This window comes from Rattus norvegicus, chromosome 6, assembly GCF_021556685.1.
Source record: "Rattus norvegicus strain SHRSP/BbbUtx chromosome 6, alternate assembly SHRSP_T2T, whole genome shotgun sequence".
Classification (NCBI taxonomy): domain Eukaryota; kingdom Metazoa; phylum Chordata; class Mammalia; order Rodentia; family Muridae; genus Rattus; species Rattus norvegicus.
The window spans coordinates 136,119,414-136,141,497 of NC_141539.1; the positions used below are offsets into that span (position 1 = coordinate 136,119,414).

The following is a 22,084-nucleotide window of genomic DNA, read 5'->3' on the forward strand; positions in this document are numbered from 1 at the left end:
ACTTGTGCAGTGGAGCACAGCGTTAATGTGATCCGGATCTATGTTCCTCAGCAGATGATCCTTAGCCCTTTGAGCTGAGAGCTAGGTTTTGCACGGGTGGCCTTAACAGTTTCACACTGAGTACTTGCTGTCATTTTACGTAGTGTGGATTCTGTCTGGTGTTGTACACTGAGTAGTAAGGTAACGTTGGCTATGTCCATACGGCTCCTCCTGGCCCCATCCCAATGTTGGGAACCAAACTAAAGGCCTTGGTGACAAGCTGGTGCTTGACTACCGAGCCACATACTCCCAGCCCAAGACGGAGGTTTTGGTTGTTTGTTCTGTTTTGTGACAGGGTTTCTCTGTGCAGCTCTGGCTGTCCTGGAGCTAGCTTAACCAGGCTGGCCTCCAACTCAGAAATCCACCTGCCTCTGCCCCCTGAGTGCTGGGATGAAAGATGTGTGCCACCACCATACCACCACCACCCACTCCTACCCCCGCCCCAGCTGCCAAGATTTACTTTTAATTTTAGTAATTTAGTAAATTTAGTAACTTCTAGCCATGGGTGGTGGCTTGTGGCATAGCCCTTTCTGTGATGTGGGAGGTCTAGAGAGGAGTGTCTGTCAGAATCCCAGTTCCTGACAGGGATAGATCCAGTTTTGTGGATATAATTTAGAATTGGTGGTCTAGGTGTCATCTCATTCTTGTGGTTGACTTTTTAGAACAATTTAAGGTTAAGTATTTAGGTAGGCACGGTAGGCATACAATGCAAATCTAAAAGATGCTAATGGATTGCATGGTGCAGATAGCCTTTTCCTTCATTCCAGCCTGTTTCTCCTAACTGAAAGCAGCCATTTTTAGCACATGTGCTGACTTCCTGAGCTGCTGTTCAAGTCTGGGATGTCTGCACTGCACTGCACTGCACTGGTTCTGGAGCTCATTCTCTCCTGTGAAGCTCTGTAGCATTCTCCTTCTCCGCGTGCTTCCTGGGGCCATGCTTGTCTTTTCTCTCTCCCTCCTTTCTCATGACACCTTCACTGTTCAGTTTTTTGGCCCCCCCCCCCCCCCAATTAGGAGTTCAGTCAAGACCTTTAGAATGGGAGACAGAGCTGTCAGCCTCTGTCTGGCCCTCCTCTTTATTGTTTGGTTTGTTTGAGATAATGTCTCCTGAATGACCTTGAACTTAAAATTCTCCTGCCTGCATTCCCAGTTCTGTGTGTATGCCTGGTACCTGTGGGGGGTGGGGTGGGCGAGAGAGGGAGCGAGAGGAGAGCGTCTCTGTGTAGCCCAAGCAGAGTCCTCGTGGCTCAGTGTTTCTGTGGCCATCACACTGCCGTGTGTCCTTGACTTTATGATTTCTTTTGACCATGTAAACCCCAAGCAGTGGGCATTTATGAGGATGGTTTCTGATGTACGCTGAGTGGTATATGTTAGACACATGGCAGTCAGGGATGTTGTGTGTGTGTGTTCACCTTTGGATGGAAGCTTCTAGGTGACTTCTGTTCTCACTTTTAAGGTCCCTTGACCCCCCCCCTTCTTTAGGGTCTTGTAAATCTTATTACACTGTTTACTTGTGGGTATGTTGATGGTGTATACATGAATGGCAGGGTGTGTACGTGATCCGAGGACAATTTTTAGAGATAGTTCTCTCCGTCTACCAGGTTAGTCCTGGTATTGATCTCAGATTGCCAGTCTGTGTGGCAAGTGCCTTAATCTTCGGTTTCCCCCTGTCCCCCTTCCCCGTGTGTATCTCTCTCTCATATATATATACACACCCCACACACATGTCCCCACCCCGAAATCTCCTTAGGTTTATTATGACCCAAGTGTTTTCATCTCGAGACTTTTACTTGGAGCTAATCTATAGTATTTCTGTTTATTATTCTCTTGTGTGTACAATGTGTGCATGTAAGTGGAGTTGCACATGTATTATAGCATGCATGTACATGTCAGGGACAGCATGTGGGAGTCTGTTGTCTCCTTCCATCATGGGCTCAAGTATAGAACTCAGGTGGTCAGGTTTGCACAGAAAACAACACCTTTACCTTTGCCGTCTCACTGCCCTTAGCTGGAACTTTCATTTGAGAAGTAGATGTGGTGAGAGACTGAGAGCGCTGGCTGTTCCATTGTCAGTGGGATGCTGGTTAAGAGATCACAGGCCGTTTCATCCTTTTAGTTTCAAGTCTGACATCAGGAGTAAATGCCTCTTTAATATCGTGCGGGTTGAGTAAATTGCAGCGTTCTAAGTTCCCTTTTTGTTTTAAGAGGATCGAGGGCTGAAATGTAGTTCAGTGTTGGCAGGCGCCAGGCCGTGGCTTCTGTTGCTACTATCCCTCCTGCCTCCCTCTCCCTGAAAAGGATAAAGCACTGTAGAGCCGGAGAGCAGTGCTCATAAATCTGGATTAGCTGCAGAAAAGTCGTTTGTTAGGATACAGGGCTATGAAGGCTTGATACACAGTGATACTGTTTGTTCCAGCATAGAGTAGGCCATTCCACTCTTTCCTCATGAATGTTGTCGTCATTCCTTAACAGCTTAAGACTCAGAGGAGAGAAACTAGGTTCTCATAAGGAAGAGGAACATTTGGGCCAGGTGTAGCCTGTAAGCCAGTGTGAGGAATGGGAAGTGATAGGACTTCACGTTATAGGCAGTGTGGGCTTCAGAGTCGCTAAACCCTGGTCTCAAGATAAAATAAGATAATCCAATCACGTAATTTATTAAGTGTTTTGAGGAAAGGCTGAGCACTGGCTGCTCTTTCAGAAGTGTGGGTTCTACTTCTAGTACCCACGTGGCACCCAAGTGTTTTAATCTTCGTTTAGACTAACTTTCAGTTATTGTTCTATTGTGTGTGCAGTGTGTATGCATAAGTGAGTTGCACATGCACCCACATGCCAGTACATCCACTCTTAGACAATCTGGTGTCTTTCTTGTCTCCTCAAGCCCCAGGCAGGCACACGTGGTACACGAGCACAGGCAGGCAGAGCACCCATGCACACAAAAAGTGTGCTCTGGGGAGAAGCACAGCGAGAGGGGAGCATGTCTGTTCTCAGAGGCAATGCAGGGACAGGCACCGGGCAAGCCCTTCTGTGGTAAGCTGGGAGGAGACAGCCAGCGTGTTAGCAAGTGTCCATGGTGGGCCACAGGCCCGTTTGCTCTCCTGGAACCCCAGACCATGTCTCCCTGTATTCTCTGTAACAGGCTCTTGGTAGGGAGCTAGCTGACCTTGCAGTTTCCTTCCTGCTTTGCGGGTGCAGGTAAGGCCTGTTCTGCTTTCTACTTCCCAGACCTGGGGTGGCTTTGAGTTAGAGTTAGACTCTTCCCAGTCCCTTCCCGACCTCAGGCGCAGAGCACAGGTCACCTACTCTACCCCCTCCTTTGTTTCTTTGGGCTAAAGGGAGCGTGTCTCTTCCTCAGGTTCCCTGCCACACTGTTGGTGTTGGGTGTCCCTCCCATCATGCAGGTTTGCCTTCCCACTTCATTCAGGTGGTGATGTGAGGCTCTCCTCGGAAGCTTGTGTGAGGGCTGATTTCACCTCTACTTCCTCTCTCCACAGCCATCTTGTTTTTACACTGCCACGAACGTGCACCCACTTCAAGCTGGACCTGCGTTATCATTGCTCCTTTTGCTTAGGTTTGCCCACAGGTTAATGCACCCGCCCAGCCTCAGTCTGGAGCTGTAGTGTCTGTCCACTGTATGGTTTCTACAGATCGAGGCTCTCTTTTGGATATTTGAACTCATCCCAACTTATTGCGATTACCAGCAACAATTCGTGCACAACTGTGCTGTCTTTACTGACTCTGTGACAGTATCTCTGAGATTAAAAAAGAGAGTCAGCGTGAGGAAGACAAAGTTGAGTTTGAACGCTCTGAGGTAGAGAAGCTTTGAGTGGCTGTTGAATTCTGTGGCTTTGTGCCGTTCGTTCAGTCAAATACTCCAAAGCTATTAGCAGAACTGGCTGGAGAGAGCCCAAGCGGAAATGTGCTGCAGGGAGACTAGTTGCTCCCAGGTTAAAAAGCAGTACCCTGCAGCAAAGGTGTCTAATCCTGGAGAAGCTGCGTCCAGTAAAAGAGTGGATCAAAGCAGGCAAAAGTCAATTTAAATTGTCTTTTGGGGGTGGCTGTGAGGTTTCATGTAGCCCAAGCTAGCCTTAAACGCTCTGTATAGCTCAGGAGACCTTCAGCTTCTGCCCTGCGATCCTGAGCCTGGGGATAGTGCTGAGTGTTACTACTCACTTTATGCCATGATGGTGGGGATTGAACCCAGGGTTTCAGGCATGCTAGCAAGCACTACCAACCCAGTTATATCCTAACGTTTACCCCCTTTTCTTAAATGTAAGGGCTCACTGTAGCCTTACTGGCTTTGGACTCAGAATTCCCTGTTTTAGCCACTTGAGGGCCACTCTGATAACAGATCTGAGCTACCATGCTGAGCTCGATACATTGCTTCCTTCTGTCCTTCCTTCCTTTCTTTCTGACCAACTGTGACTCTATTTCTTTGTTTTCTGTTTTAATCTCCCTGTCCCCCAACTTTCCTTGCCTTTTGGTTTCCTTGGTTTATATATTAAGATGATTTTAGTTAGAAAAACCCCTTGAGTATGTCAGTCGAGTTTCTAGTGTGGCTAGCAGACCAGGACTTTGCTGCATAGACACCCTTCAGAGGAAAAGCCCTGTCCTGGAGTGCGCGGCAGTTCAGGGAGCTGAGCTGTAATGCTGCATGCCCATACAGTGCCCGGACTTGTCAGTGCAGTAGAGTGGAGGGGAGACAAACAGGAGACTACCCCCTGTAGAACTGTTCACTGGCTAGCGTGCCACATGTTAGAGGTACCCATGTCTCAAGGATTGGAATTTAACAATGGAGGCAGAAAAGAAAGTTGGTATCATTTACGAGGTGTTACTCAACATGCCAGTATGATTCCTGTTCCTCACAGACCATCATGCTCATTGCTCTGTGTAGACAGCAGCCTTTGTCCTTGTACAGATGGCTCATGATGAAGTCTGAACTGGGAATAGGGAATGGCCCAGTGTTTTGAATACTGAGGGGCCGTATAGATTGTTACACTAGATTGAGAGGAAATCAGATACAAAAGATCCTCAGGTCTGTCATGGTCATTGGTGGTCACAGTCATGGGAAGGAATTGGCAAGAAGAATGAGCTGCAGTGGGAGAGACAGCCAGGGCCTGAGTGGAGATAGTGTGGCACCATTGAAAAGGGCCCATGTACATAAGTGCATGGGGAGATGACAGTGAGAGCTCCTCCTTTTAGTTCACTTTTTGGTGTAGTTCTGAACTGACCAACAGTTAGAAAGGTCCTATGGAGTCTGTGCACACACCCAGTTTCCCCTCACAAGGAAGATGAGCTCAGCTTTTGTTTTGTGTCATTTCCATAGACCTCGTTTCTTTGAGATGACAGTGCTGCCTGAGGTGGACTGGTGAGAACTTTCATAGGGTCCTTGGGGTTACTGCCCTTCCCTCCCCACATGACCAGACTGAGATTATGGCTTTGAGGGAAGAAGCCAGAGGAAAAGTGCCTGCCACTCTTTTCCCTACAGGAATGTAATGCAGAGGTTCTGGGAATACATTTTATTTCTTGTCTGTGTTTCTGTCTGTGCAGAAGTGTGTGCAGTGCCCAGGGTCAGGAAAGGACCTCAGATCCCCTTTAACTGGAATTACCGGTGGCTGTGAACCATGTGGTTTCTGGGAATTGAACTCAGGACCTCTAGAAGAGAAGTCAGTGCTCTAACCAGTGAGCCATCTCTGCAGCTCCTGGGCTGCTTTTTAAGGTGAAAATTGAACACTGGGGGCACCTGAAGCCAGGTCACACATTCAGTTCTCTGTTCCACGCATTGGGCCACTTCTTGTTCAGGGATTTACTGACCTTTCATATTCTTTTTTTTTTTTTTTTTTTTGTTCTTTTTTTTCGGAGCTGGGGACCGAACCCAGGGCCTTGCGCTTCCTAGGTAAGCGCTCTACCACTGAGCTAAATCCCCAGCCCCAACCTTTCACATTCTTAAAATCAGATTTTAGTATTGTCTTTAATTTTATACTTTTAAAATATGTATGTTACATTCTCTCATGTGGCTTCAGTTTTCTTATCATCCCCTGCCTAACTTTTTCAGTGCGTCTGAGTGGTGGTGTAAACCGTCTTACGTCTGTTAGGAGTTTTGTGTTTCCATCTGGTTAATAATCTCTGGAGATTGTTTCTGCTTCCTGCCTGCTGTGTGTGATGTGCTTTGACTGCACAATATTGTATAGACACATAAGCAAAACCTATATACAAAATAACAACAAAGGGAATTTTTTAGATGAATATATACTAATTTGATAATTATATTGTGAGGAAAGATAGTAGGAAAATAATGAAAGTCTTTGAATGTTGTAGTTCATATTATGGTATTTTTGAATCTGAGTAGATGGCTGAGACAGTTTGCTGGCACCCAGAACTGCTGTGATGTCATGTAACACAGCATGGGCAAGCACTACAGAACCCCTCCAGTTCGTTACATGTCTGCATTTAATTGTTTTCTGGTTAGTGTGTGCTCAGAAACCATTTTATGTTGCTAAATTTTTAAGAGTCACCTCACATTTTAAGAAGTTAGAAAGTGAATTTTACTCTTGATATTTGTAAATATTTGTTATAACATACTTCATTTAACTTGAGTTTTTAATGAAGTAAAAAGTACAAAAGTACTGTTGTAGAGCTAATTTTTATTTTTAATTCCTTTAAATTTGGTGGTTATTTCACACCTGACAATGAGCTTTTAAGCCATTTCTATATTTTGTACTATACCAAGGTCTATGGTTACCATCCTCCTGAGTCAAGGCTTCCTTGAGAGCTGTAGAGTGCGTACCAATTCTTCACAGCAGTACCTCCCAGCTCACAGGGTGAGGAGCCTGCAAGCTGGCGTGAGCTGAGGGATGTGAGGCCTGCAGGGACACAGTCAGAAATCCTGCAAAACCCAGCCGCCTGCGCCCACAGTGCTCATCTGAGGCCATCTTAGTGTCTCGAGGCTGGGCTTTGAGATTAAAGGCCGTGGGCGTGTTCTACATCTAGTTTTTTAAGTGCTGTGAAGATACCATAAAGTGGTTTCCACAGGCCTGACAGGCAGTGTGGTGCCTGCTGTTGTGTGTACGTTGCTTCTAGACAAGGAGCTGCTGGGGTGCATTCATTCCCAGTGTCTGTTGGACACACAGCTGCTCTTGCTGAAGTAGCGTGAACATTCGCTCTGCGGTGCTGCGAGTGATATGATAGTTCTGCTTTCTTGTACTCCTCCTTGATCCACTAACCCCTGGCACTACTGACTGGAATCGACAGCCTTAAAGTTCAGCACCTCGAGGCATCAGTTTCTGTGTAGAAGCGCTGGCAGGACCTCTCAGTGCATACAAAACAAGACTGATGAACTTGTGTTGTCTGTCTGATCCTCGGATCCCTTCAAGAAATACGTGTGTGACTTCTCTCCTCCCTCTTGCCTCCTTCTTCTCTCATTATCTATAGCTTGAACTCATTGTGTAGCCCAACCTGGCCTCAGTCTCATGATGCTCTTCCTGCCTCAGCCTCCCAAGCTCAATGCTAGCTAGAGTCCTTTTGCATTTCTTGATCCTCCTCCACCTCTTTCTTGGAAGCCATTGATCTCTGCCCTGTCTCCTTTTAGCATTCCAAAAATATCCTGGGAACAGAGAAGACAACCTTTGACCTTGACTTCCTGTCTTAGTTACTTTTCTATTGCTGTAACCAATTAGGGGCTTGCTTACAGTTTCAGAGGGTGAGTCCGCCACTGACCGCTGCGGCAGAGACTGTGGTGTCAGGCAGGCATGGCTCGGAAGCAGTGTTGTATTGGAGAGCTTACATTTGATCCACAGGCAGTGGGCAGAGAGCCAGGTTTGGTCTGGAGTGGGCCCTTGGAACTTTAACACCAACAAGGCTACACTTCTAATCTTTCCTTAAACAGTCCACCAGCTAGTCCACAACCATTCGGACATTTGATCCTGTGGTGGCTATTCTCATTCAGACCGTCACACTTCTTTTCTCGGTTTTTATCCTGGAGATAGAATACCTCGTGCAAACAAATAGGTGTCACTTTATTTTTATTGCTGTCTACTAGTCTGGTGTCTGAAAATGCCACCGTGTGCCTGTTTCTCTTAGATATTTGTGTGCTTTCTAGTTTCAGGTGGTAGTGAATAAGCCTCTTCCTTTTTTTTTTTTTTAAATGTGTATGAGTGTTTTGCCTGTGTATTTATCTGTGCATCACATGTATGTCTTGTGCTCATGGAAGCCAGAAGTCACATCCCTGATACTTGGAGTTATAAAGGAGTTTAAGCCACTATGTGGTGCTGGGAATCAAACCTAGGTCTTCTGAAAGAGAGCAGTGAGTGCTGTTAACCACCGAACCATCACAGCTTCTTGTTGTTTTGGTTTTTATTTGTTTGTTTGTTTGTTTGTTTGTTTGTTTGGAGACAGTTTTTTTTTTCTCTGTGTAGCCCTGGCTATCCTGGAACTCACTCTGTAGACCAGGCTGGCCTCAAATTCAAGAGATCCACCTGCACCGGCCTCCCGAGTGCTGGATTAAAGGTGTTTGAGCCACTGCCAGGCTCGGTTTTTATTTTTGTCTTTAAAATGTGTTCAAAGTCTAAATAGTTACTTCACCAGAATTACAGGGAGCATACCATGGACGCTGTCCAGCATTGCGGAGCATTAGAGAAAGTCAGTGAACGCCACTGTGGCAACACTAACACTTACAGAAAGTTTAAAAGAAAAGGCCTCGGTAAAACAAAGTACTTACTAAATAAAGTAAGTGAATTTTGACAAAGGCACTTAAAAACAGGCAGTCTTTTAAAAAGAATTAACTATATTTACTAAGAGTCTGACCCAGGAAACTCAATTTTTAGGTATGTAGAATTAACCCATATTCTCAATGAAACTCACAACTCTTTACAGAAGCTTTATTTAGGGACTGGAGAAGAGTTAAGAGCATTGGCTGCTCTTCAGAGGGTCTAGCCACCTATTACATCGGGCAGCTCCCAAGCACCTGTAACACCCAGACACACGGCATTACTGACATACACACGTAAAATTAAAAAAAAAAAACTTAAAAAAAATATTAGGAATTCATTGGAAAGATAAATTCAAATAAATGAAGAAAACTGAATAAGAGGAAGAAAATGGTTAGGAATGTTGAGTTAACCTGTAAGACTAGACAGTAAGGCAGGCGCGCTGGTGCATGCCTTTCCTCCCGTTGCTGGGAAGGTAGGCAGATCGATCTCTGAGTGCAGAGTTAACCCAGCACATAGCAAGTCCCAGGGCCGCTGGGGCTATACAGAGAGACTCTGACTAAAAGCAAGAGAGAATGTCTAGTCTGTCCACACTGGGGCACCAAACAGTGAAGCAGAAGTTCAGATGCTTCAGATCACTACGTGTTGGGGAGACAGCGGGATCCCTGGTCTGCTGGTGGGCAGCAGCTGTGGGAAGTCCCTCAGGAGCGTTTTCCTCCTAGAGAGGAGGCTTCCGGAAGTTCCTGTGTGGCATCCATATGGCCTGAGTGTTAGCTCAGGGCAGACAGCAATGCCAGGCTGTTGAAGGGAGTGCCCGAGGGGATCCAGCCTGAGTGCTACAGGAGAGGCTGCTCTGAGTGCAGAGATGTGTCTGCAGTATCACATCCGCTTGGTCCACGGTGCCAGGCCTCCAGTGCTGAGTGATGCTCCGCGGACCCCAAGAAAGAGTACAGTGAAAGGCTGAGGACCGAGTGGCCCCTACCAAGGCCAGTCTCTTGGACTGGGATGATCCCCGAGGTTTTGCACTCCATGGTGTGACAGGGAGCCTTGAGTGGGGCAAGAACTCCTTGGGCTGGACAGAGGGAGGCTGCAGATGCCCGAAGCTTGTGAGTTGGGTGGATGAGCCTTACTGATGGCAGACATCAGATAGAGCACCCGTTAGGTGAGCTGATTGATCTGTGGGGATGGGGATGTTGGCTGCCACAACCACGTCCCCATTTTCTTGTGTCACTCACTCGCTCTGGTGTTCCGGCTGTCAGTGTACACCACAGTGCCTTAAGAACCTGCCGGTACATGGGCCTGGGGATTTAGCTCAGTGGTAGAGCGCTTACCTAGGAAGCGCAAGGCCCTGGGTTCGGTCCCCAGCTCCGAAAAAAAAGAACCAAAAAAAAAAGAACCTGCCGGTACACAGCTGTAGTCCCAGCTACTTAGTGTCTCCCCAGGAGACTGGTAACTGTGAAACAGCTTGGGGCCACAGAGTTAGAGACCCTGGCTCAGCATAAGAAGTGAAAAGAGGGGGTTGGGGATTTAGCTCAGTGGTAGAGTGCTTGCCTAGGAAGCACAAGGCCCTGGGTTCGGTCCCCAGCTCTGAAAAAAAGAACCAAAAAAAAAAAAAATGAAAAGAGGGTTCAAGGGTTAAAATAAAGGGCTGTCTGTTGGGTGCAAGGCACTAGACTCAATGCCTTGTACCCCAGAATAGAGAACGTGGCTTTCCGGCCCATAGCAGGGACAGAGAGTGCATTTTGGCACAGATAGCAGAGGATGTTGGAGATCTGGTAAATCACCAGGCCTGACTCCTGCTCTGTTACATGGATATCAAGTTGAGATTAAGGACAGTGGGCCATTTATTAAGGTCCTGTTACCATATCTCATGATACTTTTCCTAAAACAAATTAACAAGTTTTTTTCCTATGTCTTTTTCTAAAAGTCATATAATTTTTCTTCATTCATTTACAATGTCTTTATTTCCAAAGTCCATTTTGAAAGATTCATTCACCCCTCCTTCCCTTTCTCCCTTTTTGTTTTTGTTTTCTCTTTCTGTCACAAAGACATGGTCTCTGTCTGTAGCTTACGTTAATGACAGTTGTTAGTCTTCACTGTGTATCCTTGACTGGTCTGGAACTCACTGTAGACCAGGCTGATCTAATCCTGAGATCCTCCTACACTGAACCTTCAAGTGTGTACCTCCATGTCCACTGTAAAGTTTCTGTCCTTTACTTTGTTGCTCAAATTTTTCTAAATTTAGTTAGTGGAGGATAGAGCCCGTGTTCTTTAGCCACCTTCTTATTTCCTTTTTTTTTTTTTTTAATTTATTTATTATATATAAGTGCATGGTAAGCTGTCTCAGACACACCAGAAGAGGGCATCAGATCTCATTACAGATGGTTGTGAGCCACCATGTGGTTGCTGGGATTTGAACTCAGGACCTCTGGAAGAGCAGTCAGTGCTCTTAACCGCTGAGCCATCTCTCCAGCTCCTTCCTATTTCCTAGTATAACAAAACATTCTAGGATCCTCTTGTGAGCCCTAGAATAAAACATTTCTTTTCTTTTTTTTTTTTTTTTTTTTCTTTTTTTTCAGAGCTGGGGGACCTACCCAGGGCCTTGCACTTGCTAGGCAAGCGCTGAATAAAACATTTCTTAAAGATATATTTGTTGTTTTATTGGAAATGTGTTTAGAAGTCCCATCTGAGAATTAATGTGGACTCTTCCTCCAAGGAGATCCATCCACGGCTTTCCTGGTACACAGATGGGAAACGTGTGTCTTGAGGTGTGCTCACCACCATGGGTCCTTTAAAGCCTCCCCTTTCTCTATCACTGGCTCTTTTTAGCTTCATTGTTTTGTGGTTCGTCCATATTCTTTTGTATTTTCAGTTCATGTCTTTTCTCGCATGGATATGGCTGTACTGACAGCTCTCCCTCCAGAACGCCGGCCATACCTCCTCACATTGCCGCCATTAGTCAGAGCTCCCCTTCCCCACCTGCTGTCACCAGGCTGGCGCTGCTTTACGTTCCGTACCTATTAGTAGGGTGGTATTTCTGGAACTTTAGTTTTCCTCTCCTCATCTATTGGTTTTTAACCTTGCCCTCCCCCCTCCACCGTCCCTCTCTCCTCCTTTCTGAGAGACAGGTGAGTGTGGTGAATAAAAAGTTCTTGTCTTGTTTTCTTCTCTGTTGGTTTGGTTGGTTGCATCTTGCTCTGAGATTCTGTTCAGCTGAGAACCTCTTGAGCCTCCCAGACGTCGGGACTGTAACCATGCACAGCCACACACAACTCCTGCTACATGCTTTGTTTGGTGAAATACTGTTTTGTTTGAATGTTTGCCTATTCCAAAACTCATGTTAAAATCTCTGTGGCCATTATATTGGCAGGTGGGGTTTAAGAGTTTAAGACACCATGAGAGCTTCACACTCATGAATCGGTTCCGTATCTTTATAAAAGGCCTGGGCACTGGGCTAGATCTGCTAAATTTATGTGTTTATATATTTATTTATTTTTTGTAGGTGTTGTGTATGCAGAGTTAACTTTTTTTGTTAACTTCTGAGTTTGGGGCCATGTGTGGGGTGCACATTTTTAATCTAAATACTTGGGAGGTAGAGGCAAGTAGGCTTCTTTGAGTTCAAGACCAGTTCTACATAGCAAGTTACAGACCAGTCAGGAATACATACTGAGACCCCATCTCAACAAAAAATTAAAAAGGCATATTCAGCAATAAATGGTATTCCACTAATATTTGTAGCATTCCTGTCTCTCCATCCTGTAGACCCTGTTACCATCCCCATGTAAAGCCATCTTAAGGGACTTTCCTAAAATACCATTGTAAAGTTAATTTATTACTTTTGTATGGGTATGAGATGAATGGTGGTGGGGGTGATGTCATATAGTCTAAGACTTAGAAGATCAGACGGTGGTATTTACTGCTAAATTATAGCTACTAACTTATAATAATACAATTTTTATTTTCTTTCTACTAAGCCAAACTGGCAAGGCGCAGTCAAGAACGAGACAATCTTGGCATGTTGGTCTGGTCACCTAATCAGAGTCTTTCTGAAGCAAAACGTAAGTCTTAAAGATCCTTTACTATCCGTCTTCCTTAGTGATGACTTTGTAAACTAAAGCCTTATCACAGCCCACTCCTAAATGTTCTGAAAGCTAGTGATGAGTGTGTAACTGAGGACAGTTCATCATCGCAGAAGGGAAACAATGGGTGGAGAGATGGCTTAGCAGTCCCAAACATTTACAGAGAACTTGTTTCCAGGGGATCTGATGACCTCTTCATGCACGCACGCAAGCATTCTTGTACGTAAAATATCATTTTAAAGTAAGAAAGAAATGACAATTAAAACAAAAAGAAATGACAATGAAATGTCTAACTTTCTGCTGGAAATACATACACTACCTGGGGTTTCCCAGTCCCAGGCCAGTGCTCTGTCACTGAGCTGCAGTGGAGGCACAAGAGTTTTGACAATGTTACTGCTAATCCCCTGAGGACATTGACCTTTGTACTCAGAAGGGGCAGAGTAGAGGTTCTGTTAATGTTATTAATTGTACTTTCTGTCTGTTCATGTTACCTTTTAGGAGTAGTTTTGTATCTGTTGTGCTACCATGTTTGAAAGTATTTTTTCATCATAATTAAGAAGTAAAACAAGGGGGCTGGAGAGATGGCTCAGCGGTTAAAAGCACTGACTGCTCTTCCAGAGGTCATGAGTTCAAATCCCAGCAACCACATGGTGGCTCACAACCATCTGTAATGGGATCTGATGTCCTCTTCTGGTGTGTCTGAAGGCAGCTACAGTGTACTCATATATAATAAAATAAAATGTTAAAAAATAAATTAAAAAAAAAGAAGTAAAACAAATTCTTAGGACAGATTTTCAGTGGAGTTTATTTATGGATGGACTTTGTTCCATTTGTTAACAGAAATCACATCACAGTTTTTTGTATTCTGCACATCTGGCCTGGAGTGTTCTGCTGCGGTTTACGGAGTGCTCCCTACTCCTGGCCTCAGCCTCTCTGACCCTGTACCATGCTAACAGGCATTCCGTGTATTAGGGTTTGTTTTGTGTTTTCATCCTTCTCTTTGAGCACACTCGTTACTTACAAAGTTGATTCATGTGGTTTCGAACATGCTCTTTCTTATATAGCAGAGGGAAGGAACTGAAAACCCTACCTTCTTATAACATGTAAAGCTTTGTTTTCCTGAGTCCTGCTGAGTAAGTCTGCATCCAGAGACATGTAGACACTCAGTTAACCTATCTCCCTTATTATGGGATGGTGTCACTCTGGGGTCTCTCTTCATCTCCATCACCTTCCTGGATGCATTCCAGTCACAGTGCCCATGGGAGAGCAAACGCTTTCTGAGATTCTGCCCAGCACAGCACATCATCATGCTGCCCAGACATGTAGCTGCCACTGTCCACAGTAGCAAAGGGGAAGCTCTCCCGACTGCTCACAGTAAGAGCCCACAGTAGCACAAGGGGAAGCTCTCCCCACTGCTCACAGTAAGAGCCAGAGCCACTGAACCACCAGCTTGAGCCCCGCTGCCCACTGAGCTCCAGAGGCTTTGTTTGCTTAGGTTTATTTTATTTTATTTTATTTATTTTTCAGACAGGTCTCTCTATTGTATAGCTCTGGCTGTCCTGGTACTCACTGCGTAGACCAGGCTGACCTCAGAATCATGGATCCACCTGCCTCTGCCGCCTGAGTGCTGGGATTGAAGGTGTGTGCACCGTCACCCCTGGTCCTCTCTCCCAGAGCTTGGTGGTCAGAACTGTTGCTTTCCTTTGCCTCTTTTTTCCACCCTTCCTTGTTTCTAATTAGCATCTCTTGTGTCTTTGTGTTGCATGCTAGAAAGTCAGAATTTAAGTTGAATAATTTTTTATTACTAGATTTACAAGAAAACCACTGAATACAGAAAGTTAATGGGTCATCCTCCCCACAAGCCTGGATCTTACTGTGTAACCCAGATTAGCCTCAAAACTGGAATCCTTTTGCTTTGGCTTCCTCCGGACTCCTGGGGCTACATGTGCTTATAACACCTGGTTAAAATTTTTAGTTTTTATTTTTATTTATTTATTTTTGGTTTTCTTCAGCATTTCTTTGTGTAGCCCAGATGTCCTGGAACTCACAGAGATCTGCCTGCCTCTGCCTTCTGAGTGCTAGGATTAAAGATGTGTGCTGTTGGGGCAGGAGGGATGGCTCAGTGGTTAAGAGCACTGACTGCTCTTCCTGAGGTCCTGAGTTCAATTCCCAGCAACCACATGGTGGCTCACAACCATCTGTAATGGGATCTGATGCCCTCTTCTGGTGTGTCTGAAGACAGCTACACTGTACTTATATATAATAAATAAATAAAATTTAAAAAAAAGAATGTTTAAAACAAAAGGTGTGTGCCAGTACCACACAGAAGGTTGAGTTTTTAAATGACAGAATTGTATACATTTTCTGTTTTACTATTAAGCTTTACTCAATATTAGTTGAAAGTTGAACTTTAAAAAAACCTTCTAAAAATAACAATTTTGTCTACTGTTGAATATTTAGAAGACACATTCTGACTTAGAGTTTGACTGCTGTGAACAGACACCATGACCAAGGCAACTTTCATAAGGACAACATTTAATTGGGGCTGACTTACTGGTTCATTGGTTCAGTCCATTATCATCATGGTGGGAACATGGCAGCATCCAGGCAGGCATGGTGCAGGAGGAGCTGAGGGTCTCCATCTTCGTCTGAAGGCTGCTAGCGGAAGACTGGCTCCCATTCGGCGGACACGTCCTCCAACAAGACCACACCTCCTAATAGTGTGGAGTAGAATCCCTAGGTTAAGGAGTAACTAAGTCAGCCTTTTCTGTGTTAAAGGGGACACTAGTTTGAGGGCAAGAGTTAGGTGCATGGCTACAGTAGGCGGAGAGAGGATAGCCATGGACACCTGTAGCCTGCCTTGCTGGGAAGGCCTTGCGCCTGCAGAGTTGGTCTGTGTGAGTGCACGTCTACCCTCAGAGCCCCTGCTTTGCCTCAGGGGGGATGCTGTTTCCTCCATTGTCGTTCGGAATAGTTTCCCTGTGCTCAGAGCCTTCTCTTTTCATCTTCCTTCCCCCCAAACCCACAGCACCCACGGCCTTTCTATTGTCTCCAAGGATTTGCCTTTGCTAAGATGTTACTGTAATTTCAGTAAAGCCTTTTCAGGGAGGTTTGTTCTGTTTGGAGACAGGGTTTCTCTCAGTAGATCTAGCTGTCCTGAAGCTCACTGTGCAGACCAGGCTGGCCTTGAGCTCACAGAGATTTGCCTGCCTTGATTTAAAAACAAAATCAACAACAAAAAACCTTTATTACGCCTTATTTTGTACACATGCACAATGGGTGTGTTTGGGTGGAGTGGGGTGTGTTCAGAGGGCAACTTTCTGGAGTCTGTGCAACTCTTATGGATTAAGCTCAGAATGTCAGGTTTGGCTAAAGGCCATCTTGCCAGCCCCAGAAAAGTTTCTTTAAGTTAATATCATATATCATGGGGTCCTCCAGACTCTTTTGAGCCCTAATGGCTCATTTATTTAGTGCTAAATGATGCTCTATTGTTTAGATATACCACTAGTGTTGGATTTTCCCAAAGGGCATATTGGTTGCCTTTGAATCATGTCAGTGTGGCTAGAACTGTTTGTTGAAGGCACTGGAGTCAGTGACACCCTACTAGACCATATGGCAAGAGCATATTAGTGTCTTTCACTTATGTCAAGTTTATGCACATGCCTGTGTATGGTATATGTCTCTTCATGCATGTGTGTCTGTACATGGTGTGTCTATACATGCATGCATTCTGTACTCAGTGTGCACCTGTACATACACATATGTTAGTACATAGTGTATGTCTCTGCATGCACATATGTCTGTACATGGTGTATGTTTATATATGTATGTGCCTGTATGTGGTATATGTCTGTTTGTGCATGTGTGTGTACATGGTGCATGACTGTACTCCTGATTTTGCTTCATTGCTAGTGCTCTCTTCTCATGAGGACCATTTTCATCCTTTCCCTCCTCCTAGCTCATGGTTTTGATCTCTTAGGGAAGCAGACTTGTGTGTGCAGTGTCCCCCTTAGTATTTTGTTGAGGTTGTTGTGAGTTTGAGTTTTGTTCTCTGCGATGATTTTTACTCATATGTTTGGAGGCAGTTTTACATGATTGGCAGTGTGCGAGTATTCAAGGATTTGAAAGTTTATGCTCCAGTGGCAATGGACATTTTTCCCTGCCTTCTTTTATCGAATGTTTGCAGTCTCAAAGCTAGTTAATAGTCAGTTTAGGACTAGATCTTAGGTCTCTAGACTATATTTCCTGCACACATCTGCTTTCATATGCTACTTTGGTTAATAAAGTACTTTGGTTATAATTAAGTACTTAAAACATTACTAATATTTCACAAGTTACTTTGGGTTGTATCTAAGTAAAAATCATGCAGTGGGAAATGCGGCCTGTGGGAAATGCTTGGAAAATGTGCCCAGGAGAAACACAGTGGGGAAGTGTACGTAATTCTTAGGACCATAGGCGGGAACCACAGACTTGGAGCAGAACTAATGAACATGGAAAATTCCTTATGAAACAGTGGTTTGGCTTGTAAGGGACAAAGGCGTGAATTACTCACAGTTTGCTGTGGAGTGGTGGGGGTTAGAGATGCAGCTTGTCAGGCTGGAAAACTCTCACTCACGGGAAGGAGGAGGGCATTGACCCTTACCCAGTGTTGGCACCAAGTCTCCTGTCTCTCTGCTCAGCTGGGATGAGTTCCTAGATCACTGCAAGGCGCCCTGTCCTCTTCAGGAGAAGCTTTGGGACCTGCAGTGTTGAAGGAGAAGAGTGAAGCGACAGACAAGGGCACCCGTTCATGCCAGACCATTTATATGAGGAATTGGGATAGAAATTTGTGCTTAGTTTGTGGATCCACTCGTTTGAGAAACTGAGAAGCAAAGAAACCAGGAAAGCACATGGTGACCTGAGGTGCACACGAGGCTCAGTGACTGAAAACCCTGCTGGGCAAACCTGATGGCCTGCGTTCAATTCTTGGGTCCTACAGAGGAAAGATAGAACCCACTCATAGACATTGTACTCTGACCTCTGCATACATCTGCGACACACACACACACACACACACACACACACACACACACACACACACACACAGTGTGATGGAAGGCAGGGGTGAGTAAGATCCCTCTAAGGATTTTTTTTATTTATTTGTTTTATATGAGTGCACTGTAGCTATCTTCAGACACACAAGAAGGGGTCATCTGGTCCCATTACAGATGGTTGTGAGCCACCATGTAGTTGCTAGGAATTGAACTCAGGACCTTTGCAAAAGCAGTCAGTGCTCTTAACTGCAGAGCCATCTCTCTGGCCCCCTGTCCACCCTTAAGGATTTGTAGCTAGAAGTAATATTTGCCATTAGAAATTTTTTGATAGCCCATGGTTTAGAAAAGAGTAGGGACTGAGAAGTAGCCCTTTGCTAGTGCCTGGCAAGCAATGTTGAAATTCAGGGAGTCAAATGCACAGTGCTTTGAACTGTTGAGAAGAACTGGAGACCACATGATTGGTTATTGGTTAAGCGTCATGCTGTCACTGCTTGCTTGTGACCCATCAAGGTCTGAACGGGCCTGGAGAGAACATTGTTGAAGGTTAGCAAGGCAGGTTAGAGAGGAACAAGAGCTCTCTCGATGGCCCTCCCTCTACACAGCACACCAAAAGCAAACTTCAGCTCTTTACATGCACACAGTGCCATATTCTAGGCTCACTGTGGTGTTTGCTGACTTAGACTAGACGTGAAGGAATTCGTCTTGGGCAGGACATCTTCCGAGCAGGACTAGGCTAAGGGTGTTCCCTTTTCTTCTTTCTTTGAATTTGCGTTTTGGGTTAGAGAGTTGGCTTAGTGGCTGCTCTTCTAGTGGACCTGGGTTTGCTTCCACACGGCAGCTCCCAGCAGTCAGTAACGAGTTCCAGAGGATCAGGTATTCTCCTCTGGCTTCCATGGGCACTGCACCCCACAATTGCCAAAGTTACATTTGTGCCAGGTGATGGTGGCACATACCTTTAATGCCAGCACTCAGGCGGCAAAAGCTGGAGGATCTCTGAGTTCGAGGCCAGCCTGATCTACAGAGGGAGTTCCAGGGCTTTTATCGTGATACTCACTGGGGCCAGAGCACAGTTTATGGGAGCTGGTTCTCTTCTACCACATGAGTTCTGGGGATTGAGCTGCTGTCAGTCTTGGTACTCACCCCTCTTACCTGTTGAGCCATAGCCACAGCTCTCATTTGCTTTCACACGCACACACATGCTCACACACAGGCGCCCCCCCCCCCCCCAACAAGTTCTCCCTGTGTAGTTCTAGCTGGCCTGGGACTCACTATGCAGTCCGGGCTGGATTTGAACTTACAATGGCCTGCGCCTCCCAAGTGCTGGGGTTAATGGTGTGTTCTACCAGGCACAGCCTCCCTCCTCTTTTTTGCTTTTTAAGATAGGGTTTGAAAGACACAAACTGGAGTTTGGACTAGTTGAGAAGCAATCCTAAAGCAAGAAGTGTTTCCAGGAAGGGCTGCTGCCCTTGGTAGATCTTAGTGAAATGGTGACGTCGTATTGTTGAACGTTGCTTACTAGCAAATGGTCGGTCCTGCTCCTTATGCATTGCATGTTTTGTAGCATATGTGTGTGCTTATGTGATTTAATTATTTGACTTAATTTTAAAATTTTTTATAAAAATGAGGGAAAACTGGTACAATTATAAGAAACATCTTTTTTTTTTTTTAAAGATTTATTTCATGTATATAAGTACACTGTAGCTGTCTTCACACACACCAGAAGAGGGCATCAGATCCCATTACAGATGGTTGTGAGCCACCATGTGGTTGCTGGGAATTGAACTCAGGACCTCTGGAGGAGCAGTCAGTGCTCTTAACCGCTGAGCCATCTATCTCTCCAGCCCAAAAAAACTTAAATCTTGTGATATAGTCAGAGTTGAAAATAATTGACTCAAGGACAGACATAGGATGTGTAAAATTTAAAATATTCAAATGCAAGGCGAATGAGGAGGTCTCCGTGTTAACTTCCTTGTTGATGGGTACACTTGTCAGTCTCTGGTTAGAGAGATGACTCACCAGGTAACAGCCCTCGTTCTTGCAGGGGACCTGACCTGCTCATAGCCATCTGTAACTCTACTTGCAACGGAGACACTTTTGTATGCTGTCCACAGGTACCAGATGTACACGAGGTGTATATACATACATGCAGGCAAAATACTCATTCCATAAAATAAGTCTTTCAAAAACAGCCTATTGTTTATACATTTTATGACCTATATAATGTTAGATATTTTTTGATAATTTATTTGTGTGTGTGTGTGTGTGTGTGTGTGTGTGTGTGCGCGCGCGCGCTTGGAGACCAGGTCATCAGCTTTCCTAAAGCTAGAGCTACATACAGGAGGTTAGGATCCTACTGTCCTGAGTGCTGGAAACATAATTCAGGTCCTCTGGAAATGGAGCCTGTGCTCCTAATCACTGAACTCTCTCTCCAGACCCATTCTAAACTTCTACATAGATACCCTGTAAATATAGATACCCTGTAAATATACCCACTATCTAGATACATTTTAGATAGTATCTACTCAAGATATCCCAGTGGCTTTCCAGTTTTCAGTGTTTTAATTGGAAGGTAAAAGTTGCAACATTGATCTTGTATTGTGTGATTAGTATTTCCCCTGTGGCTGGACTCAGTATCCTCATTAGTGCCATCTTGGTCCCTTTGTCTGGAGCACAAGTACTTCTCTCCTAGGTGTCCAGTTCTTTTTTTTTTTTTTTCCGGGGCTGGGGATTGAACCCAGGACCTTGCACTTCCTAGGCAAGCGCTCTACCACTGAGCCAAATCCCCAACCCCAGGTGTCCAGTTCTTTAGGTGAGCCTGCCAGAGGTTTTTTAAGTCCAACAAAATAGGGACCGTTCACTCTTACCCGATTTGATTTCCTTCCTCCCTTCTCCCCAGTGTACTGTTTGCTGGATGTTCTCCGCCGTCCTGCTGTGAGCTGGATGTGGGGACTTGGTGTGTTTACTCTGTCCATTTGGTTTTATTCTCCCCTTGGCGTGTGGCGAGTCGAGTGTACAGTTGCCCACTGAATGAAGAGATGTAGGAACATGGAGACTCCTCAGGACACAGTCACAAATCCCAGGTTTTAACTATTTGTTATGCTACTTGGATCTTCTGGAATCTTCCAGCCTTTTGTTTGTTTAGATATTTTTTGGTTTGTTTTGTTTTCCTTTTTTGTAGTCATTAATTTACTCAATTTTTGTTCCTGCTTTGGAGCTACCATATACTGTTTGTTCCTGACAGGCCCTGTCTAAGTGTGGCTTTAGTCTGCTGGGAAGCTGCCCTGTGAGAGATGGAATGTACACAGATCTGGTCCTAATGTGCACTCTAGAGGAGCTGAGTTAAGATGGACAGAGCTGAACCTAGAGTGCCTGTAGCTCTTACATGCTGGGCTTCTTTGCCTGTCAGTCAGTATGTCTCCCTCCCGTCCACTTGCTGTATTTGCTTCTCATCAGCCTGGTTAGAATATCTTATCCTTTCTGTCAACAGAGGAAAGTTACTTTAAGTTTTTACTGCAAGCATTACTACAGAAGCATTCCTTGACCTATTTTTGTGTCTCATCTGCTCAGCTGAAGGTCAGTGCCAAATAATTTTCTAAAGTGGTCAGACTAGTTTACCACTGCTACCAGAAAAGGATAGGAGGGATTTGATCATGATCCTCCGCTGTTACTGCTGGATTTGGATTGTGCCTTGTAGACAGTCTAGTGGGTGTAACATTGTTGCTTATATCCAGGAATTTTGCTACTTTTGTTAGCTGTCATAATGACCCTCTGTTTCATACTTTTTTTTTTCTTTTTTCTTTTTTTTTCGGAGCTGGGGACGGAACCCAGGGCCTTGCGCTCGCTAGGCAAGCGCTCTACCGCTGAGCTAAATCCCCAACCCTGTTTCATACTTTTTTAAAAAGCATGCATATGTAGGGATGAACTTAACTAAGATGTATTTTAAATTTGCCAGATATGGGCTGGAGAGGTGGCTCAGCAGTTAAGAGCACTGACTGCTCTCTATTCCCAAGGTCCTGAGTTCAATTCCCAGCAACCACATGGTGGCCCACAACCATCTGTAATGGGACCCGATGCCCGCTTCTGGTGTGTCTGAGGACAGTGACAGTGTACCCACATACATAAAATGAATACATAAATAAATCTTTAAAAAAATTTGCCAGATATAATGTGGTTTGGGTTTAACTAACCAGATTGGACTGTGGACAAAGAGTAAAGCGTTGTTGAGGAATTT

The 22,084-nt window shown here is 45.0% G+C and overlaps 1 protein-coding gene across 1 annotated transcript in view; it reads left to right on the forward strand.

Moving 5' to 3' along the window:
- Rcor1 (REST corepressor 1) overlaps window positions 1–22,084 on the forward strand; it is a 78,845-nt gene that overhangs the window by 28,275 nt on the left and 28,486 nt on the right. Inside the window, 1 exon segment of the mRNA NM_001415131.1 lies at window positions 12,716–12,799. Coding sequence (NP_001402060.1) covers window positions 12,716–12,799 — 84 coding nt within the window.